At 37.7% G+C, this 18,580-nt stretch overlaps 1 protein-coding gene across 6 annotated transcripts in view; it reads right to left on the bottom strand.

Moving 5' to 3' along the window:
- Window positions 1–9,552, bottom strand: part of arhgef10la (Rho guanine nucleotide exchange factor (GEF) 10-like a) — a 142,135-nt gene extending 132,583 nt beyond the window's left edge. For 5 of the 6 annotated variants that reach the window (XM_058790882.1, XM_058790886.1, XM_058790883.1 and 2 more), the window contains exons 1-2: window positions 9,323–9,552; window positions 452–472 (exon numbers count right to left, since the gene is read on the bottom strand). In XM_058790882.1, coding sequence (XP_058646865.1) covers window positions 452–464 — 13 coding nt within the window. In that variant the 5' untranslated portion in view covers window positions 465–472; window positions 9,323–9,552. The remainder of the gene's footprint in view (window positions 1–451; window positions 473–9,322) is intronic. The other variant, XM_058790884.1, reaches the window with a different exon arrangement.
- Window positions 9,553–18,580: the final 9,028 nt, after the last annotated feature.

Raw genomic sequence — 18,580 nt, 5'->3', positions numbered from 1 at the left:
TTACAGTCTCAACCAAGGAGAACCACAGGAAATTGACATCATGATGATGCTGATTGGCTGATGGCACCAATGTGCACAGTCCCCCCAAAAATGCTTCGACTTATATTTTTATGAAGCAGACCATAAACTTATTTTCTCATGGTGTAATGCAGTATTACGATTGGCATTAGAAAGTATTGAGGAAGACTGGAATTGCACATTAGTTAAGACCAGTCTGCATCAATTTTCAAAGCAAAGAGCATGGATATCCAGAACTACTGTCAGTTGTGGTTTATTGGGAGAAATAACCCAAGAAAAAGTATCATGGAAAATAAATATCAAAAAAGATATAAATTGTTTCAGCATTACAATTAAATTAATAATTGGAGACTCATCACAATAATTGTATAGCTTTATTCTATTACTGTATTTTAGGAGAAACATCTGAGACAATGTTAATATTGAAACGTACCTGGGAACTCCATGAAGTCTACTGCAATATGAAAGAGAAACCAATAATATTCTTATTATGGGCATTTACCTGAAATTGGAAGAACATTACTGTATAACATTTTGTAAATGTGTAAACAGTTTTGATTGGCTGTTCATTGGCAAACAATAGCAGCGGGAAAAATACTGCAATCCCAAAAAAACAAAAGAAAAAAAAACATTACTGAGCAAGAAAACACTTCTTTTTTTTTTTCTTTTTTTTTTTTAAATCAAGCAAAATAAACTGCACACATCTGGGGCCGTATTTACAAAACATCTTAAGGCTGACAGTAGCTCGTAACTCGCCGATTTAGGAGAAAATCTTAAAAATAATGTTAACAAATAATATTATAATAATATGATAACAAAATCACTTTCACAGACTTTTAAATAATGTTCCTTCCTGGTGGAATGACCTGCCCAACTCAATCCGAGCAGCTGAATCCTTCAAGAATCAGCTAAAACACTTCCATCTCTTCCATCTTTATTTGTCCCTCTAACACTCTCTATTCTAATTCTATTCTTAAAAAAAAAAATTGCCCCTTTTAGACTTGCACTCTATTCATTTACTAACTGCTTGTTTTCTTAAAAAAAGACAAACAAAAAAAACACACTAGCTTCTCTATTCTTTTTGTATTCCATCTATTTCTTTTCTTTTTATTAATTACACAATTAACAAAAGCAAAAGAAATAAAAGGCCTCTAACACTAGCTTGCTCTATTCTATCTGTTTTCTTTTTATTTATTATATAATTAAAAAATCCTTGCTACGTGTACTATGTTAAAGGTGCAATAGGTGATTGTCTTCAGAAACATTTTTTGTTATGCTGGTTGAAAGTCTCTTCACATCCTGATAGCAATCATTAAGTTAAGTGGTCTAAATGTATGTATCTATATTTATATATTCTGTGGAAGGTGTAGGACCAAGAAATGTTCATCCAATCAAAACGCTCGGTCCGAGCGTTTTAATTGGCTTTCCTACCTGCCTGTCAACGTATGTATTTTCTTACCTCTGCGCACCCGGTTGGCGCAGACAGGATCCATCATCAGCGTGTTCACGCACACTATTGCGGATAGAGCGAGAATAGCAGGCAAACATCAACAACCCGATCTTCCTTCCTGCCTGGTATTGTAGTACTTTTACTAACTGTGCTATAATGTTTTCTCACCGGTGAATGACACATGATGTAGCTCCTAATTCCAGTCCCCGCGTGCCCCGCTCTGCATATTTTGCATGTCTCGCTTAGTTAACACACCTGAATCAGATAACCAGCTCATTAGAAGACAGCTACGAGCATGAACTGTGTTCCGATTGACATGCTCCTAGTGTTCATTGCTCCCTACTCCCTGAGCAAGGGAAATCTGTTGAAGTTTACTTCACTTCGGAACATTCATGGTGGAATATCTGGTGATGTCCACTTCGCATGGCACTTAATGGTCCAACAGAACAACCGTCGGACGTGATAAGATATGCATATGAAATGTACAGAGCAGGGAGGGCGCGAGGACTGTAATTGGAAACCCTTGATGTAGCCTATTGTAGTAATTTAATGTTGTCTCTGGTGTTCTGCTCTAATATGCATATATGCGTGGCTTTGGACGGCGATTGCAGGAAGGGTGGGACGTTCGCTTTCAGTGCTATCAGTAAACTCTGAAGTTAGCATCTTCTATTGCACCTTTAAGCTAACTGAGACTTGTTATAGCACTTGCATATCATTGCTCTTTTGTTGATTTTGCTTCAATTGTCCTCATTTGTAAGTCGCTTTGGATAAGTGTCAATCCTAAATTTAAGACTTTTTAATTTAAAGCAATTCAGAAATGCTTTCTGCGTCACCCGTTTCATTTGTGGGGTCTGTGCACAGTATGTGCATAACGGTCCTCAGAGCAGGCTGTAGCCTACCGGTGGTGAATATACAGCCCTCAGACAGAACAGGCAGGTTGTCGATGAGTGACAGAGTAGAATAAGGATGGAGCAAAGTCTGGATGCGCTGTCCTTGAAGGATGTTCAACTCGGTTTTGTTTATATTTTGTTTAGCCTATAATTTTAAATGACAGATGTCATATGTATTTATTATTTTTCTCTGCGACACTTTTCCTACTGTGTTAACAGCAAAATGTTAAACGAATTTAGTATTTTGACAAGACGAATAAATTAGCTAATAGGCTATTTTTGTACAACCTACTTTTTTTCCCCTCTGCAACACTTTTTCCTATTGTGTTGTAAATGTTAAATGAATTGTATCCTGACAAGACGAATAAAAATAAGAAATACAATTTTTGTACAACATTTTTACAGTTTTTTACGATTGCTTAAGCACGATTTTAAAAACAAGGCTCTTTTTGTCAAAACACAACACACAATTCACACATCCAGACACACAAGTATCAGAACACCTCAGGGCCCGTATTCTTAAAGATTCTAAGATTCCTCTCAGAGAGCTTCTAATTTAGCTTAAAAAAATTTAACTAGGAGTCTTAGCTTAAAAGTGATTCAGGGCCATTCTGAGAGTAACTCGGAGCGAGGAAAAAGCAAAAACTTTTATCTTAGTGAGGAGGCGGGGCTGACCCCATTGCTAGCTATGACACAGTCTTTTGAAGACTGTGATTGGTTAGTTGTCCAAGAAGGAAATAAAAGAGTGCTTTTAAGAGTAGGGTTTATTGTAAGCCTTTTAATTTTTCCTGTTTTACCGTATTCTCTCTCTCTCTCTCTCTCTCTCTCACACATTATATATGTATATATATTCTTTATTTTTTATTTACCATGCTGTCATACTTAACGTATTTTATAGGAAATGAACAGCGACACAATGAGGTTCTGAAACTGCTGTAACAGACCCAAATCACCGCTGCTGCAGAGTTGCATTTTTCCAGTTGCCAAATATGTTCATGTTGTTAATGTAGTGATTACGTCCATTTCTGGCGCTATGGCATTTCTGCGCGGTGTCGGAGATATTAGCTTGTCTCAAATAAGATCGGTCACAAACATGATTCCTGCACGATCTAATATGTAGCGTCTTATTAACTCACTGTCATGCATTATGTGCAACACATTTCTTCTCCCTCTTCATGTTTAGTCCATTTTCTCCACTGCTAAAGAAACTCTTACGTCTCTTAAAAGGCCTCGTTTGTACTCCTTACAATTTTGGACGTTAAGACCTCTTTTAAGGTTTAAGATGCTTTCTGAATTACTTTTTTCTTTACTAGCATCTTTTCTTTAATTTTAAGAGGAAACACCCACATTTCTAAGAATTTTCTTAGAATATTGTTACTAGGAGCAGCTCTTAGCACTAAGATTTTTCATGAATACGGGCCCTGGGTGGCTAGGAACATGAAATTATCCAGACATGACTTCCTAAATATGATTATACTGTATATATGATTATAAATATTAAGGAACACAAAGGTCAAAAACCCTTAATCATCCATCACAATGAGAGAGAGAGAGAAATAAAAAAAAAGAATATAGTTCTGGGCCTGTATTCACAAAACATATTATCTTACCACTAAGAATTCTTCTAAATAGCAGTTAAACATTTTAGCTAAGAGTTTTCTCTTAAAATCTATTCACAAAGCTGCTGAGACAAACTTTTACTAAGGAATAGAGAGAAGTCTTAAGCTAAGAGTAAGGGGGTGGGGTTGACCTCGTTGCTATGGATGATGACAGCATGCTTACTAACTACGCACACAGTGGTTGGCTGATAGAGGAGGAGTCTCTGTCAGAGATTCATTCACAGAAGTATTGTAGAACGCTATATTATGAAGCCATATTCAAATAAAGGTTTAAAAAGAAAAATATAAAAAAAATGTTAATTGCCACATTCAAATAAAGATTTTAAAATGCAGGCAAAGTGTCACTAATTAAACAATATAACATAGATGTATATGCTCAGCTAATTGTCAGCCTGTATGCTTCTTGTAAAAAATTAATTGTAAATATGCATATAAATATATTGCATATATGCATATATAAGCCTTTTAATTAATAGAGTAGTAAGACATGCAAACAAAAAAGAAAACCAAACTTGACGCAAGAACAGCTGTTACTTCTTGCCCAATTGGTTAATGAAAACAAGCATATAATCAAAGGAAAATTTGAAGTTGGGATAACCTCCAAAACCAAAGGCGATGCCTTTTTAAAAGCACATTATCGTCAAATGTTTCTAAAATGTTTCCGTTCTGAGGCAGATTTCCAGCAACTTCCATTTTAGGATAGTTTGTGGTTTGCTCTTAGTGACTTAGGAGTCCTATTCACTACTCCGAACGTTTCACAGATTTAGGAGCTAGTTTTAGTGCTAAAGTGCTTTGTGAAATACTCTTAGAGCAATTTAGATTTTCTCCTAAATTGGCGAGTTATGAGCTACTTTTAGCCTTGAGATGTTTTGTGAATACGGGCCCTGATGTGCAGCAACAGGTTGTTGAGCTTAGCAAAACCTTCACAAAAGTCAAGAAAATAACACAAAGTATAAATAACTAAATAATAATAATAAAGTAAGAAAACAGCTTAAGCATTGAACATTTACATTTCCACCATTAGGACAATAATTATAGAGTTCCAATCAACATGAAATGTTATAAATCTGCCTGCAGTATATTGTCTGTCTGTATTGTCTAAATGCAACGTGAGGAAGATAGTTTGAGTGGCTAAAGACTCTCGAAGGATCACAGCTGGAGAATTGCAGAAAATAGTTGAGTCTTGGGGTCAGAAAGCCTTATAATAGGGCCATGATTGGATCTTCCAACAGAACAATGATTCAAAATCAACATAAAACTGGGTCACTGAGCACAAAACGAAGATTCTGCCATGGCCGTCCCAGTCCTCTGACCTGAACCCTATAGAAATCTGAAGAGGAGAGAGTATCAACAAGAAGCTGCGAATCTGAAGGATCTGGAGAGATTCTGTATGAAGGTATGGTCTCTGATCTCTTGTCAGGTGTTCTCTAAACTCATCAGGCATTATATGAGAGACTCATAGCTGCTAAATTGGCAAAAGGAAGTTGCAAAAAGTATTAAATAAAAGGGATTTCCCTTAATGATATTTTCATTCCCTTTCATTTTACTTCAATGAAAGTTTAGGGTTTTGTGCCACAGGTTTCTTCTATCAAGGGTGCCAATAATTTTTATATATAAAGACCCGGAAACACAACGTTAATCTGTCTCCTGGTAGTCCTGAAGTAGCTGTAGTCTTCCTCCAGGAAATCAGCCTATAAATTCTGGACTAGACTAAGTCTAAGATATTTAAAACCATGACAGAGAAAGCAGACTTCTGTTAATCTGGTTTAAAAGGCCATTTTAGTCTAGGACTAGGTTTATGCTGCCTTCACGTGCTGTCGGAAATGTCCTATTTCCCACTTATGAAGTCGTGATTACGAGCTTGTCGTATTCAAGTGCTTTGATGACGGAAAGAATAAAATGTAGCATCCCATTGGTTGACAATCATATAAACATTCACCGCGCTGTACATGCAGTTCGCTGACAATTCTGGAATTTCGGTCAAATACATGCTTATTTCACTGCTTATAAAACATACAGTATGCAGTATGCTTCGAATGATCGTTCATATCTAGTCTATAAATACACTACTTTAGCGACAAGACAAAGGGATGTAGTTGTTGTGAGAACAGCATTGACAGCAGCAATGGTTGTTCCCTCCACCATGTTTAAAGTTTATGACCCGCCCAACTCGGAAACTTGGGTATCAAAATTATTACGAATTTCCCAGTGGTAAATACAACTTGAGAGGCCGTTCATGTCCAATTTCCGACTAGGAAGCTTGTATTTACAATAATTCCGATAGCACATTTAATATCTGTTTGGGAAACCGCCCCATAGAGTTTAAATTCTTTAAGAATAACACAAATGTAATATATGTAAATTTATTTAATTTACTTGCAATAGAAAATTCAGAATAGAATGCTAACCTTTACATTTCATTTTTATTGATGGGCAAATCAATAATAAATATGATTTACAATGCTGGTCCCTGCAGTGTCAGTACCTGTCTGTGTTTTTTAGTGTCTTTCCAAGAATGTTCTGTCATGATGTACGTCTGCTGATTTTTATAACAGCAACATAACAACAGCATTTACACTGTTATTGATTGATATAAGAATATTTACAGGATTGAAGCAACTTTTGTACATTATTATATTACAAATTTGCATTTGTGTTGTTTTCCCTTCCATTTTTGAGTTGCAAACCACCTGCTGACAACCACTGGTTCCTGCTAATAAAACTATGGACGCAGCAGTGTACAGTATCAACACATGGAGGAAACATCCTTTTCCGCTTCTTATCAGTATCCCAAGAGTCTGTTGCATTAAATAGCTGGAGTTACCACAAGACAGCTCAGAGATATGCTGACAGTGATTCATGATGTCATCCCTGTCCACAGGGTATTAAACCAGGACATGTGCTCAGGATGAATGAATGCACTGCAAAATATTAAAATAAAGCATGTCAGATAATAAAATAAGGTTGTGTTGCAACTTGCTACTGTTTTTTTTTTTTTCACGTGTATCTCCTTTCTTAATTTTAGCAGGATGTATGAACAAATACACCAGTGCATTCTGACTTAATGGCAGGTTACCCTTCTATTTAAACTGCAGGATGCCTGTACAGACCTCTACATGTCCTCTATTTTCATAACTGCACATACTCAAAATGTGCCAGGTCAGCAGTGGCTGATTCTGCAGACCACAGACATGCAAGGATGCATTATTCATCCTTGGGGTTGTCTATAATTCACTTTTAAATTAACAGTGTGTTAAAGTCAGGATGAAATGAAAATTCTGCCTATTTATTTATTTATTTTATAATGTATAATTATACATTAGTACATTTTGTGTGTGCATATGTTTTATTTAGGGGGAAAAAAATATTTGACCTCATAATATTTAGTGCAGCTTCACATTAATAAACAAACAAAAAACAATGAAAATATTGATTTAGGTCAGGTGTTGTTCCAGTTCAGTCAAGGTTTCAAAGTTCATCAATTATGAAACAAGTTCAGCTCGAATCACTTCAATCTTGATTCAGTTCAGTTCAATAACAGCGTCAAGTTAGTCATCATCTAGTTCAATTCAGTTCAAATTTTGTTCTCATCTGATAAGTGCTATTAAATCAATAATATTACTGAATTTTGATCATCATAACTGGACCTTTCAAAGAAAATGACATATTCTACAATCAACTATTGTTAATTTGCATTCATTTAAAATCCATCAAAAGCTGATGCATAGAATCAAGTCCCACACTACATTTTAAATAAAAATACACACTACATTATAAATAAAAAAAACATCTGTTACTACTTCTGTTTCATTGCAGCTTTACAATAAAACGCAGAGTCACCGTGTGTAAATGACTGAAGCAAGGAATTCCATTGGCCTCCTAATAATAGTGATGCCAAAACACAGTATAACCATAAAACACAATAAAGAGAGTCATGTAACATGTCATTGTTCATTCATATTGTTCATTCACATCCTCAAACCTTCAAAGCATGATGTGGTTTGGCATGCAAAGGTTCAAAAGATCTGTTCAATTCTACCTTTACATCTATAGAAACAATCACATAAAAAGCTCAAGCTCCTCTTTCACCTTCTGAACATATAGTGTTTCGTGTCTCTCCTGCTGTTGCGTAATGTGTTCTCAAACAGGGCAGAGGACTTTGTACAACACCTTTCACTTTCTGAAATTTTTCTCACATGCCTTAGGGCAGGGGTGCCCAATCCTGCTCCTAACGATCGACTGTCCTGCAAAGTTCAGCTCCAACTCTAATCAAACACACCTGAAGCAACTAATTAAGGTCTTCAGGATCGCTTGAAAATTAAAGGCAGGTGTGTTTGATTAGAGTTGGAGCTGAACTTTGCAGGACAGTCGATCGCCAGGAGCAGGATTGGGCACCCCTGCCTTAGGGTGTCAGATGGAAACCTTCAAATTCGCACTAACATGTGGATGGAACTCCCTCCATCCAATATCCAGTATCACATCCGCTAAGAGGCCCCTGCGTTTGTACACATGCCTCTGTCATCCCAGAGGGCCCAAAACCTCCTTTGTATTGGAGAGACCACTGACAGGGTGCATTTGTACTGCAGCTCTCTCTCGGACATGCATGGACTGCTAACGACGCTGAACTGTCATAGAGAAAAAAGGAGGGAAATGGAATGTGGCCCATTTTTAAACTAGGCAATTCGGTAAATGTAAAAGGAAGTCAGTGAAAGTTCAGTGGCAGCTAGATGCGGATTTGGAGGGCCAGGGTTGTGAGGCCCCTCAGTACCACACAAAGTGTGTGATTATGGATCTTATGTTGGAATTAGTCCATAAAAAGCTGCTATAATTTCGCTCTAAATCAGATATATGGTTGTACTTGGAGTTTGAAAATATTTGATCATTCCCAGTTAGCACCTTGCAGTTGCCTCATGTGTCAGAAGTTCTGCTGGTTAGAACTGGGATAAAGGGATAGAAATAGTAAATAAAAATAATTTACGCACCCTCATATCATTTCAAAGCTCTATGACTCTCATTCTTCTGTAACAGCGAAAAAGTGTATATTTTGAAAAATGTCTCAGTACAGGACTTCCATAGACAAAACAATACATCATATTTTGTGTTCTCATAGCCTGTGAGAGTGTCTTTCTGGGTTTACGGAGATTTGTAAGATCCCACTGTTTCCCACTGAAATTGGGGAGAGTGCACAGCCTCCTTTTCTGTCTTCTCTTCTCCTACCCCCACTCTAGAGAAAAGACCCCTTTTCATGGTGCCCCTGCCTTTGTTGCATGAACGGGAAGCAAACTTAGAGTATTAGTGTGCACGGGAAAAGTGAAACTGATAGACCAATAAACAGCACAACTCACCTTTTTGTCCTCAGTAGTACTTCCACAGGAAAGCTTCAGCACCTCCCAAGAGGGACTTTAATCCCAACAACCTCCCATGCACTTCCTGCTATGAAATCAGCTGCCTCCTTGAACACATCCTCATCCTCCGTTTATCCGCTGGTGCCGGACTGAGGCCTTTGTGAGGGCGGCAAATACCCTGTGCTGTTTACTTTCCCACAGGCAGCAAGTTCCCTACTCTGTGCACTAACCGCTCCACTCCTCCTCGCTCTCGTAGGCTGAATGAGCCCCCCTCTTCCCCCGGCTTCTGTCACTCCCTTCTTTTCTCTCATTCCTTCCCTCCCCTGCTGTTGAACAGTTACAGCCCTTCTGAACAAGCATAATGGCTGTTAAGCTCCACCAATGGCTAAGCTGCTGGCAGACTTGTCGTCCAATTAAAGTCAAGTTAGATGACCAAGGGGCAGGGTCTAGAGAGCTAAAGGGAAAAACAGAGTACGAAAAGCCTGGAAGGGAGGGAGAGAGAAAGACAGAAAGAGAGACAGGGATTACAGCATCTCCAAGCTGGCCAAAAGTGGAATAAATAGTATTAGCTAAGTGGTGACCATTCAGTATTGTGCAAACTGTGCAAAACACAATGGCATTAAATATATCACTTTATATATATTTAAAGGATACATTACATGCAGTGCAATGTGTAATTTTTATATAAATTATATAAAAATTCATAATTTATAAATAAACACTCTATAGATCAAGTGTACTGCAACATTCAAGCCTATAAAGCCAGCCCTCTGCCACATCTAGGACTCTCAGACCATCTGTCTCTGTCCCTGATACCAGCACATAAACCTCTCATCTGTACACAAAGACCATCCACAAAGACAGTCAAAATATGAACTAAGGAAGTCACCTCAGCCCTGCAGAACTGCTTTGAGGATACAGATTGGGACATTTTTGCACATCAGCCGTTATTTCATATATACATTTTTGTGCTGAGAATGTGTCTGAGACAAGGACTTTGAAAGTATTTCCTAACCAAAACCCATGGTTCAACAGCAATGTAAAAACCCTGCTTAGAGCACGGGATGCTGCGTTTAAATCTGGGGATCTGCAGGCCTACAAAGAGGCTCGGAGTTACCTGAGGAAGGGCATCAGGGAGGCAAAATGCAGCACATAGAGGAATACTTATACAGTAACAACTCCAGATGTAAGTGGCAGGGGATAAAAACTCTCACTGGCTTTAAGGACAGCCGCAAAAACCGCAGACAGCTACACTGCCAGGCACTTTAAACAACTTCTTTGCTCGTTTTGACCACCGGAGCGGAGAGAAAAGACTTCACACTGCTTTACCAGAGGTCAACAACCCCATAGTACTACACCAGCACCAAGTCAGATCCACACTACGCAGAAACAATGAGAGGAAAGCAGTTGGTCCAGATGGAGTCACAGGAAGAATACTTAAAGGGTTACTCCACCCCAAAATTAAAAATTTGCCATTAATCACTTACCCCCATGTCGTTCCAAACCCGTAAAAGCTTCATTAGTCTTCGGATCACAATTTAAGATATTTTAGATGAAAACCAGGAGGCTTGACTGTCCCATTGACTGCCAAGTAAATTACACTGTCAAGGCCCAGAAAAGTATGAAAAGCATCGTCAAAATAGTCCATCTGCCATCAGTGGTTCAATCTGACTGTTATGAAGCGACGAGAATACTTTTTGTACGCAAATAAAATAAAAATAATGACTTTATTCAACAATTTGTCTCCTCTGCGTCAGCGTAACGCCATTTTGGAAAATATCCACTGGACGCAAATAGCGTATGCTGTTCTGTGTCAGCCACACCACACGGATACATTTTCTACGCTTGGACTTGAACGAAAACTGCGTATCCTTGTGGTGTGGCTGACACAGAACAGCATACGCTATTTGTGTCCAAATTTTCATTTTGGGGTGGAGTAACCCATTTAAAGCCTGTGCGGACCAGCTAGCAGGGATATTCACCACCATCTTTAATCTCTCACTTCTGCAATCCACAGTTCCGACCTGCCTCAAATCAGCTGCAATTATCCCAGTACAAAAGAAAAGCACAGTGAATTGCCTTAATGACTAGGGGTGGGCGATATAGCCTCAAAATTATATCACAACATTTCAAGAATATTTGCAATAATGATATTTATGACGATATGCAAAAAAATATGGAACAACGTTTTATTGGTGGTTGCAGCTGGCAGGCAGCAGCATTTATTAGTGCAAACACAATGAAGGGCAATTTTCATCCTTTTCCAATGAGCTACTGTCATTGATGACAGACTACCTAATTCGAAGTGTAAATCTATTGTCATAAGGTGGCAGAAGCAGCATTATAGTGCAATAGTAGTGACCAGTGTTGGGCAAGTTACTTAAAAAAATTAACTAGTTATAGTTACTAGTTACTTCTCACAAATAGTAACTGAGTTAGTAACTGAGTTACATCATTATAAAAGTAACCAATTACCAGGGATAGTAACTATTGTGTTACTTTTTTTAAAAGAATGATCAAATATGTCAAATAATTGAATATTAAATGTTAAATGAATGAAATGGACACTACATGGAATACATTTTTATTTTTAAACATTATACACTAATACAAAACAACAATTTAAAAATACTTATTTAACTGAAATTTTTTTTACATTCTAGCAGAGATTATACCAACAAAGCACAATTTAACTTAAAATTAATAAGTTAGTAAAATAATATTTTGTGGCCATTTTGAGACCACCTTCTTGAATCAGGCTTGCAAATAAATGCAGCCTTGCTGAGCAGAAGGGAATTCTTTTAAAACATTAGAAAATATTATAGATCACAATTTGAACACTATGTGTGAACGTTATAATAAATGCATTAATAGAGCTGTTGTCATTATTATCATTATTATTGTCTTACTTTTTAATTTTATATAACAGAACAACAGTAATATTACAATACTAACATTTATGAATGTTGATGGAGCTTTTATTTTGACGGAAACCCGCAGGAAGTCCTCAGTGCTTCTTTTTGTTGACAGCAGCAGATTTATAAATTATTCTCATTACTAATTTGGGAAGATGCACGTATCACATTGTCACATGCCTTGTAAAAATTCATAAAAGTGTTACTGAGCAACTGACGTGTAATACAGTTTCAGCGCAGATTTCCCTAAGAAGACAGCGCCACGAGCTATTAGAAAACATAACGTTCTGCAGTGTATTTAATTGTTTAAGGCCATTTTGCGATTTTAATCATCATACAGAAACCAGCAACAACCACCCCTTCCTCTTCTCATCGGAGACATGAGATGCAGTACTAAACGGTCTCTGCTGTCGGTGCTTGTAATACAGCAGAGCTCAGCTTTTAATACAGTCAGCTGACATAAACTTGTTCAAAAGCTAAGCAGTCTGGGCCTAGGCAGTTCGCTGTGCACATGGATACTGGATTTTCTGAGCAATAGACCCCAGAAGGTCAGGACGGGAGATCTCACATCTTCCACACTCATCCTGAACACTGGCACACCACAGGGGTGTGTTCTCAGCCCCCTCCTCTACTCCCTCTTCACCAATGACTGTTCCCCCATTCATCCTACAAATACCATCGTCAAGTTTTCTGATTCCACCAGGCTGATATCAGACAACAGTGAGACAGCATTTCACAGAATGGTGCTCTTACAAAAATTTGAATCTTAACATCAAAAAGACCAAGGAAATAATTTTGGGTTTCAGGAAATCTAAGCACACTGAGCACTCTGCCCTCTTCATGCATGGAGAGGAGGTAGAGAGGGTAGAGAGCTTTAAATTCCTTGGACTACAAATCTCTGCTGACCTCACCTGGTCTACGCACATCTCCCAGCAGGTGGGGAAAGCACAACAGAGACTTTACTTCCTCAGGCAGTTGAAGCACGCCCAGCTCACTCAAAACCTGCTGACCAACTTCTACTGCTCAGCCATAGAGAGCCTGCTAACCTATTGCTGCATGGTGTGGCTTTCCAGCTGCACAGAAGAGAACAGGAAGGACCTGCAGTGGGTAGTGAGGGCAGCTGAGCGTGTCATTGGCACATTACTGCCCATACTCAGTGACATCTACACTGACCGACTTCAAAAGAAGGCCACGTGCATTTTAAAAGACCCCACTCATAGGCTAGTTGATACATAGATACATAGATTATTTCATATTGATAGATTACATAATAATGGAAGCTCCACGCAAGAGATGCCGCGCATCTGTGGTGTGGAAGCATTTCCATTTGGAAATACAAAATAAAGTGGGATGTATGTGTGATAGGCAGCAAGCCTACTGTAATAATACAACATCCATGATGAGCCATTTTGAGGAGCACTCATCCTGGCCTTTTGGGGGGTGCAGAGGATGGTAACATTGTCCCTGTACCTAGGCCTGCTATTGACACTGCTGCGCCATCTAACCAAGGTATGCACTGTATGAAATCTAATTCAGAAAATCCTGAACATAATCCCTGGACATAATCTGTTCTCCCCTCTACCCTCGGGGAGAAGATATAGACTAATAAAATCCAGAACAAACAGACCGAAAAATAGCTTCTTTCCTCAGGTAGTTAGATGATTAAATACATAATTCCACTTCCTTCCAGGACTCATGCAATAACTCTAATCTTTCCCCCATTAGATTACCATACTGCACTATTACATCTTGCTCTACCTCACTGCACTACCTCAGTGTAATTATATTTTTATATTTATATTTTTGTATCTATGCCTTTGTCTTGAATGTTGCTGTATGTTTATAATGTCTACTTGTCTTGTAAACAGTGTTGTTTATAAACACTGTCATACTGTTTGTTACCTGCTAATCTGAAGAGCTGCGAAACTGTATTTCGTTGTTCCTAAAAAATGACAATAAAGTTATATTCTTTTCTATTCTATTCTATTCTATTCTAAATTATATTAAAAAATCATGATTTTTTTAGAAAAACATTTTAAATAATACATTTTGAAAAATACCTTTTGAAATAATTATTTTGAAAACATTTGCCATTTTTACCACATTATTCTGTAAACATTTGAAAATTAACTGTAAAAATAAAAACAGTAAACCTTATTGGAGATTTATTATTGTTATTATTATTATTATTAAAACTCTATGGTTCTTGAAACCTAAAAAAAACTATTTTTGCGTAGAAGGCATGTAACATTTCAGCACCTAATTTTCTTAGGTAAATTGAAAGTGAAGTGACATGTGGCCAAGTATGGTGACCCTTACTCAGAGGTTGTGCTTTGCATTTAACCCATCCAAGTGCACACACACAGCAGTGAACACACACACACCATGAACACACACCCGGAGCAGTGGGCAGCCAATGCTGCAGCACCCGGGGAGCAGTTGGGTTTGGTGCCTCGCTCAAGGGTCTTACCTCAGTTGTGGTATTGAGGGTGGAGGGAGTGCTGGTAATTCACTCCCCTCACCTACAATCCCTGCCGGACCTGAGACTCGGACCTGCGACATTCGGGTTACAAGTCTGACTCTCTATTCATTAGGCCACGACTACCTGTTGCATTCATTTAACCCTCTATGGTACCGTGTTGCCTCCAGGCAACATACCCTATTTTAGGATTTTTTTATAAAATGAGACATTGATAAATAGGTCAACAGAACTCAAATATTAATCAATGAAAAGGCAAAAAAGTGGTCACATGACCCTCAGGGGTCCATTTTGCTTCCAATTTCAGGAACATGTGTACATGTCACATGACTCCATATTTTCTCCAATGAAAAGTGCATTTATCATAAATTTTCATCCATATAATGGATGGAATCAACTTGGGGGGGAAAATCAAGTGCGATATAGTGATATTTATAGTGTAATTTGGTTAATTATATTTAGGCTAGATTAAAAATTACTATTAAGATATTGATAGATAGGCTATAGACATTAAGTTAAGTCAGTTAAATCGTGACGTATTGTCAAGTATGGTGACCCATACTCAAAATGGTGCTCTGCATTTAACCCATCCAAGTGCACACACACAGCAGTGAGTAGTGAACACACACCCGGAGCAGTGGGCAGCCTTACTCCAGCGCCCGGGGAGCAATTAGGGGTTCAGTGCCTTGCTCAAGGGCACCTTAGTCATGGCTGTTCAGTCATAATCCCCACCTTCAATTCCTGCAGGTGCGGGAATCAAACCAGCAACCTTCAGGTTACAAGCCAGACTCCCTAACCATTAGGCCATGACTACCCCAATATTGACAGATAATTAGGATAAATATACTCATACATTCATATAGGCATACATATACATTCAAATAAGTTAGATAGTAACTAGCACAGCAAGTTAGAGATAGGATATCATAGGCTAGTTGATACATAGATACATAGATTATTTCATATTGATAGATTACATAATAATGGAAGCTCCACGCAAGAGATGCCGCGCATCTGTGGTGTGGAAGCATTTCCATTTGGAAATACAAAATAAAGTGGGATGTATGTGTGATAGGCAGCAAGCCTACTGTAATAATACATCATCCATGATGAGCCATTTTGAGGAGCACTCATCCTGGCCTTTTGGGGGGTGCAGAGGATGGTAACATTGTCCCTGTACCTAGGCCTGCTATTGACACTGCTGCGCCATCTAACCAAGGTATGCACTGTATGAAATCTAATTCAGAAAATCCATATTTTTAAATTAAAATCTTTATATGTAAAAAAAAAAAAAAAAAAGTCAGACATTGTGGCTTGATTTCTTTTATTAATGTTCATTTTTCATGACCAAAATAACATTTATTCACAAAGAGTTCATTCAGATGTCAGACCGATGTTTCAACACATTACAATAACAGAATAAAACACAAATTTTAAATGCTTATTTTAATTACATTCGATTACAGGATTCGAAACCAAGGTGACAGCATTCCAGTCGAGAACACTAACCACTCGTTGAATCGATTAACACAACATACTTGAATTCGCCTAACTGCTTCTCTGTCGAAGCTGTTTCAGAGCAATACTTGAAAATGACCACTAGGTGTCACCGTAGAGACGGGTGGCGAATTGTTTCGAAGCCTCGACACATTTGCTTCGACTGTTTCAGTGTTTAACGAAGCCTCGCTCTGCCCACCACTAGTTTATGCTTTCTGCTTATGACTTGTTTGAATGAACATCATGAAGTGGTCTCTTTTTGGTTTATTGTCTGGCATTCTGTTATCACTGAACTGAAAAAAAAAAAAAAGTTATATTAAACAAATACCACCATAATGTTTCAATATTTAAAAAAACAACAACAAAAAAACTGTGGGCTCAAGCTTTTAGACAAAAACACTTATCTATCATACGATCCTCAACAGTGGTGATTTTTTTTTTTCATACTGCAGTGCATGATGGGAGTTTTTTGGTGTTACCCAGCATGCATTGCAGCATGAAGCATTTTGTTGGTTGTCACCATTGTTGAGATTCATATGCTGGTTCTTGATGTCTTTGTGTCTGTGTCTGTGTCTGTCTAGCTAGTACAAGAGTTCAAATATGTATAGGCATAACATAGATTTAAAATGTATCCACAATAGGTATTGGAGCAACGCTTTGCTCGCATGCTTTAGCTTTACAGGGTTGGTAATGCAAAACCGTCTTTTAACATTTAAAATAACACACTGTGAAATTGTAAAGCTTGTATTGCTCATAGCAATTTACTACAGATGAGATTTTGCCAATACCTCCCTTTATATATACAGTACACAATTATTTACATATAAAAGATCCATGCAAAGTTTTTTTTTTTTTTTCATGTTCCAATGGTTAGATACAAAACTGACTTACTACAGGTTAGATTTTGCCAATATCTCCCTTATGGTATGTACAGTACACAAATATCTTTATTTTTTTTATAAAAACGACAGTAATTCACCAAAAGGGTTTTTCATGGTAGGTTGTAGTAAGTTGTGAAATTTTGCCAATATCTCCCTTACTGTATGTACAATTCACAATTGACCTATCGGTAAGCCCCGCCACCCTACTGTTGCTCCCTCGGACAGACAAATGGAGTTGCTCTGTCTTTCAATGACAGCTACAGTGTGAAAACCTATTGTCCCACAATGTTTTTGCACAATTTTGGTCACAGAAGGCCACCAAATGGGAATTAAATATTCCATGGAGGGATTTATTAAATATTTAAAAATAAATACGGTGGGTAACTCGACAGCGTTTACAGATCACAATGCAAGCGGGAGAAGTCTCATATTACGTCGGTCATCATGATCGCAGATGACAATATGCAGAATCAACACTGTTCATGTATCGCAGGGTATGATTAAATTAATGTACATTTAACCAGTTTAATATGGAGAGGCACTGAAATGTAGACCTTCGTTTAAGTGTTTTTGACCTACACTGTACAAGACACGAGAACAGTCCGCTATTTAGGTTTGTACATTAGCATAACTTTAACGTTAGCTAGTTTTAGCCAGAGATACCTTGCTAAAGCACAAGATAACATTAACGTTCTGCGTGAGCAGATGAAAATTGTAACTTAATGAGTGTATGACAACCAGAAAATTAAAGTTTTTGTCTTCATTTGTAATGGAGTGAATACTTAGGGACATTTTGCTGTTTTGTTTGGATTCAGGAAATGTAGTAAAATAAATTATATTGCCCATCCTCTCAGGATACCTGGAATCAGTGTTACAAGTACCCCAGGCACATCGTTTCTCCATTTTTGAAGCATAAACCCCATAAAACCGATGCGAGCTTCGGATCTTCCAATGTTTCTCTATGGCGCTGAAACCTAAAGATGTCCGAGTTTGACTCCCCGTGCAACTGATACTCGACTGCCATTGGCTAGTCTGCGTTCGAGGGGAGGGGCTTACCAATAGGTTGTAGTTACAACTTTTGGAGCATATTTAAAAAAAGAAGAAAAAAAAACTTTGTGAATTACAGTAATTTCTTAAGAATAATTATATACTGTATGTACAGTGAGGAAGATGTTGGCAAAATTTCAACTGTAGTAAGTCAGTCTGGTCATACAACATTTGGAACACGAAAAATCCCATTTTGGTGAATTACTGTAATTTTTTTCTTAAATATTTGTGTAGTATACATGGGGAAATTATTGTCTAAGGTGAGTTATTGGCAATATATATTTAGTCAGTTTTAGTAAATTATTAATTTACTGTAAACATTAATTTGAATAAATTATTGTAATTTATTAATTAAATTTAAATAATTTAATAAATTATTACCTCGTTTTGTATTGTGAGGTAAATTTTCAGACGGTCCCTAAAGCAGCCTAGGCAAATA

This window comes from Onychostoma macrolepis, chromosome 11, assembly GCF_012432095.1.
Source record: "Onychostoma macrolepis isolate SWU-2019 chromosome 11, ASM1243209v1, whole genome shotgun sequence".
Classification (NCBI taxonomy): Eukaryota; Metazoa; Chordata; class Actinopteri; order Cypriniformes; family Cyprinidae; genus Onychostoma; species Onychostoma macrolepis.
The sequence above is the reverse complement of the archived record's forward strand: the minus strand, read 5'-3'. Positions and strand labels throughout refer to the sequence as shown.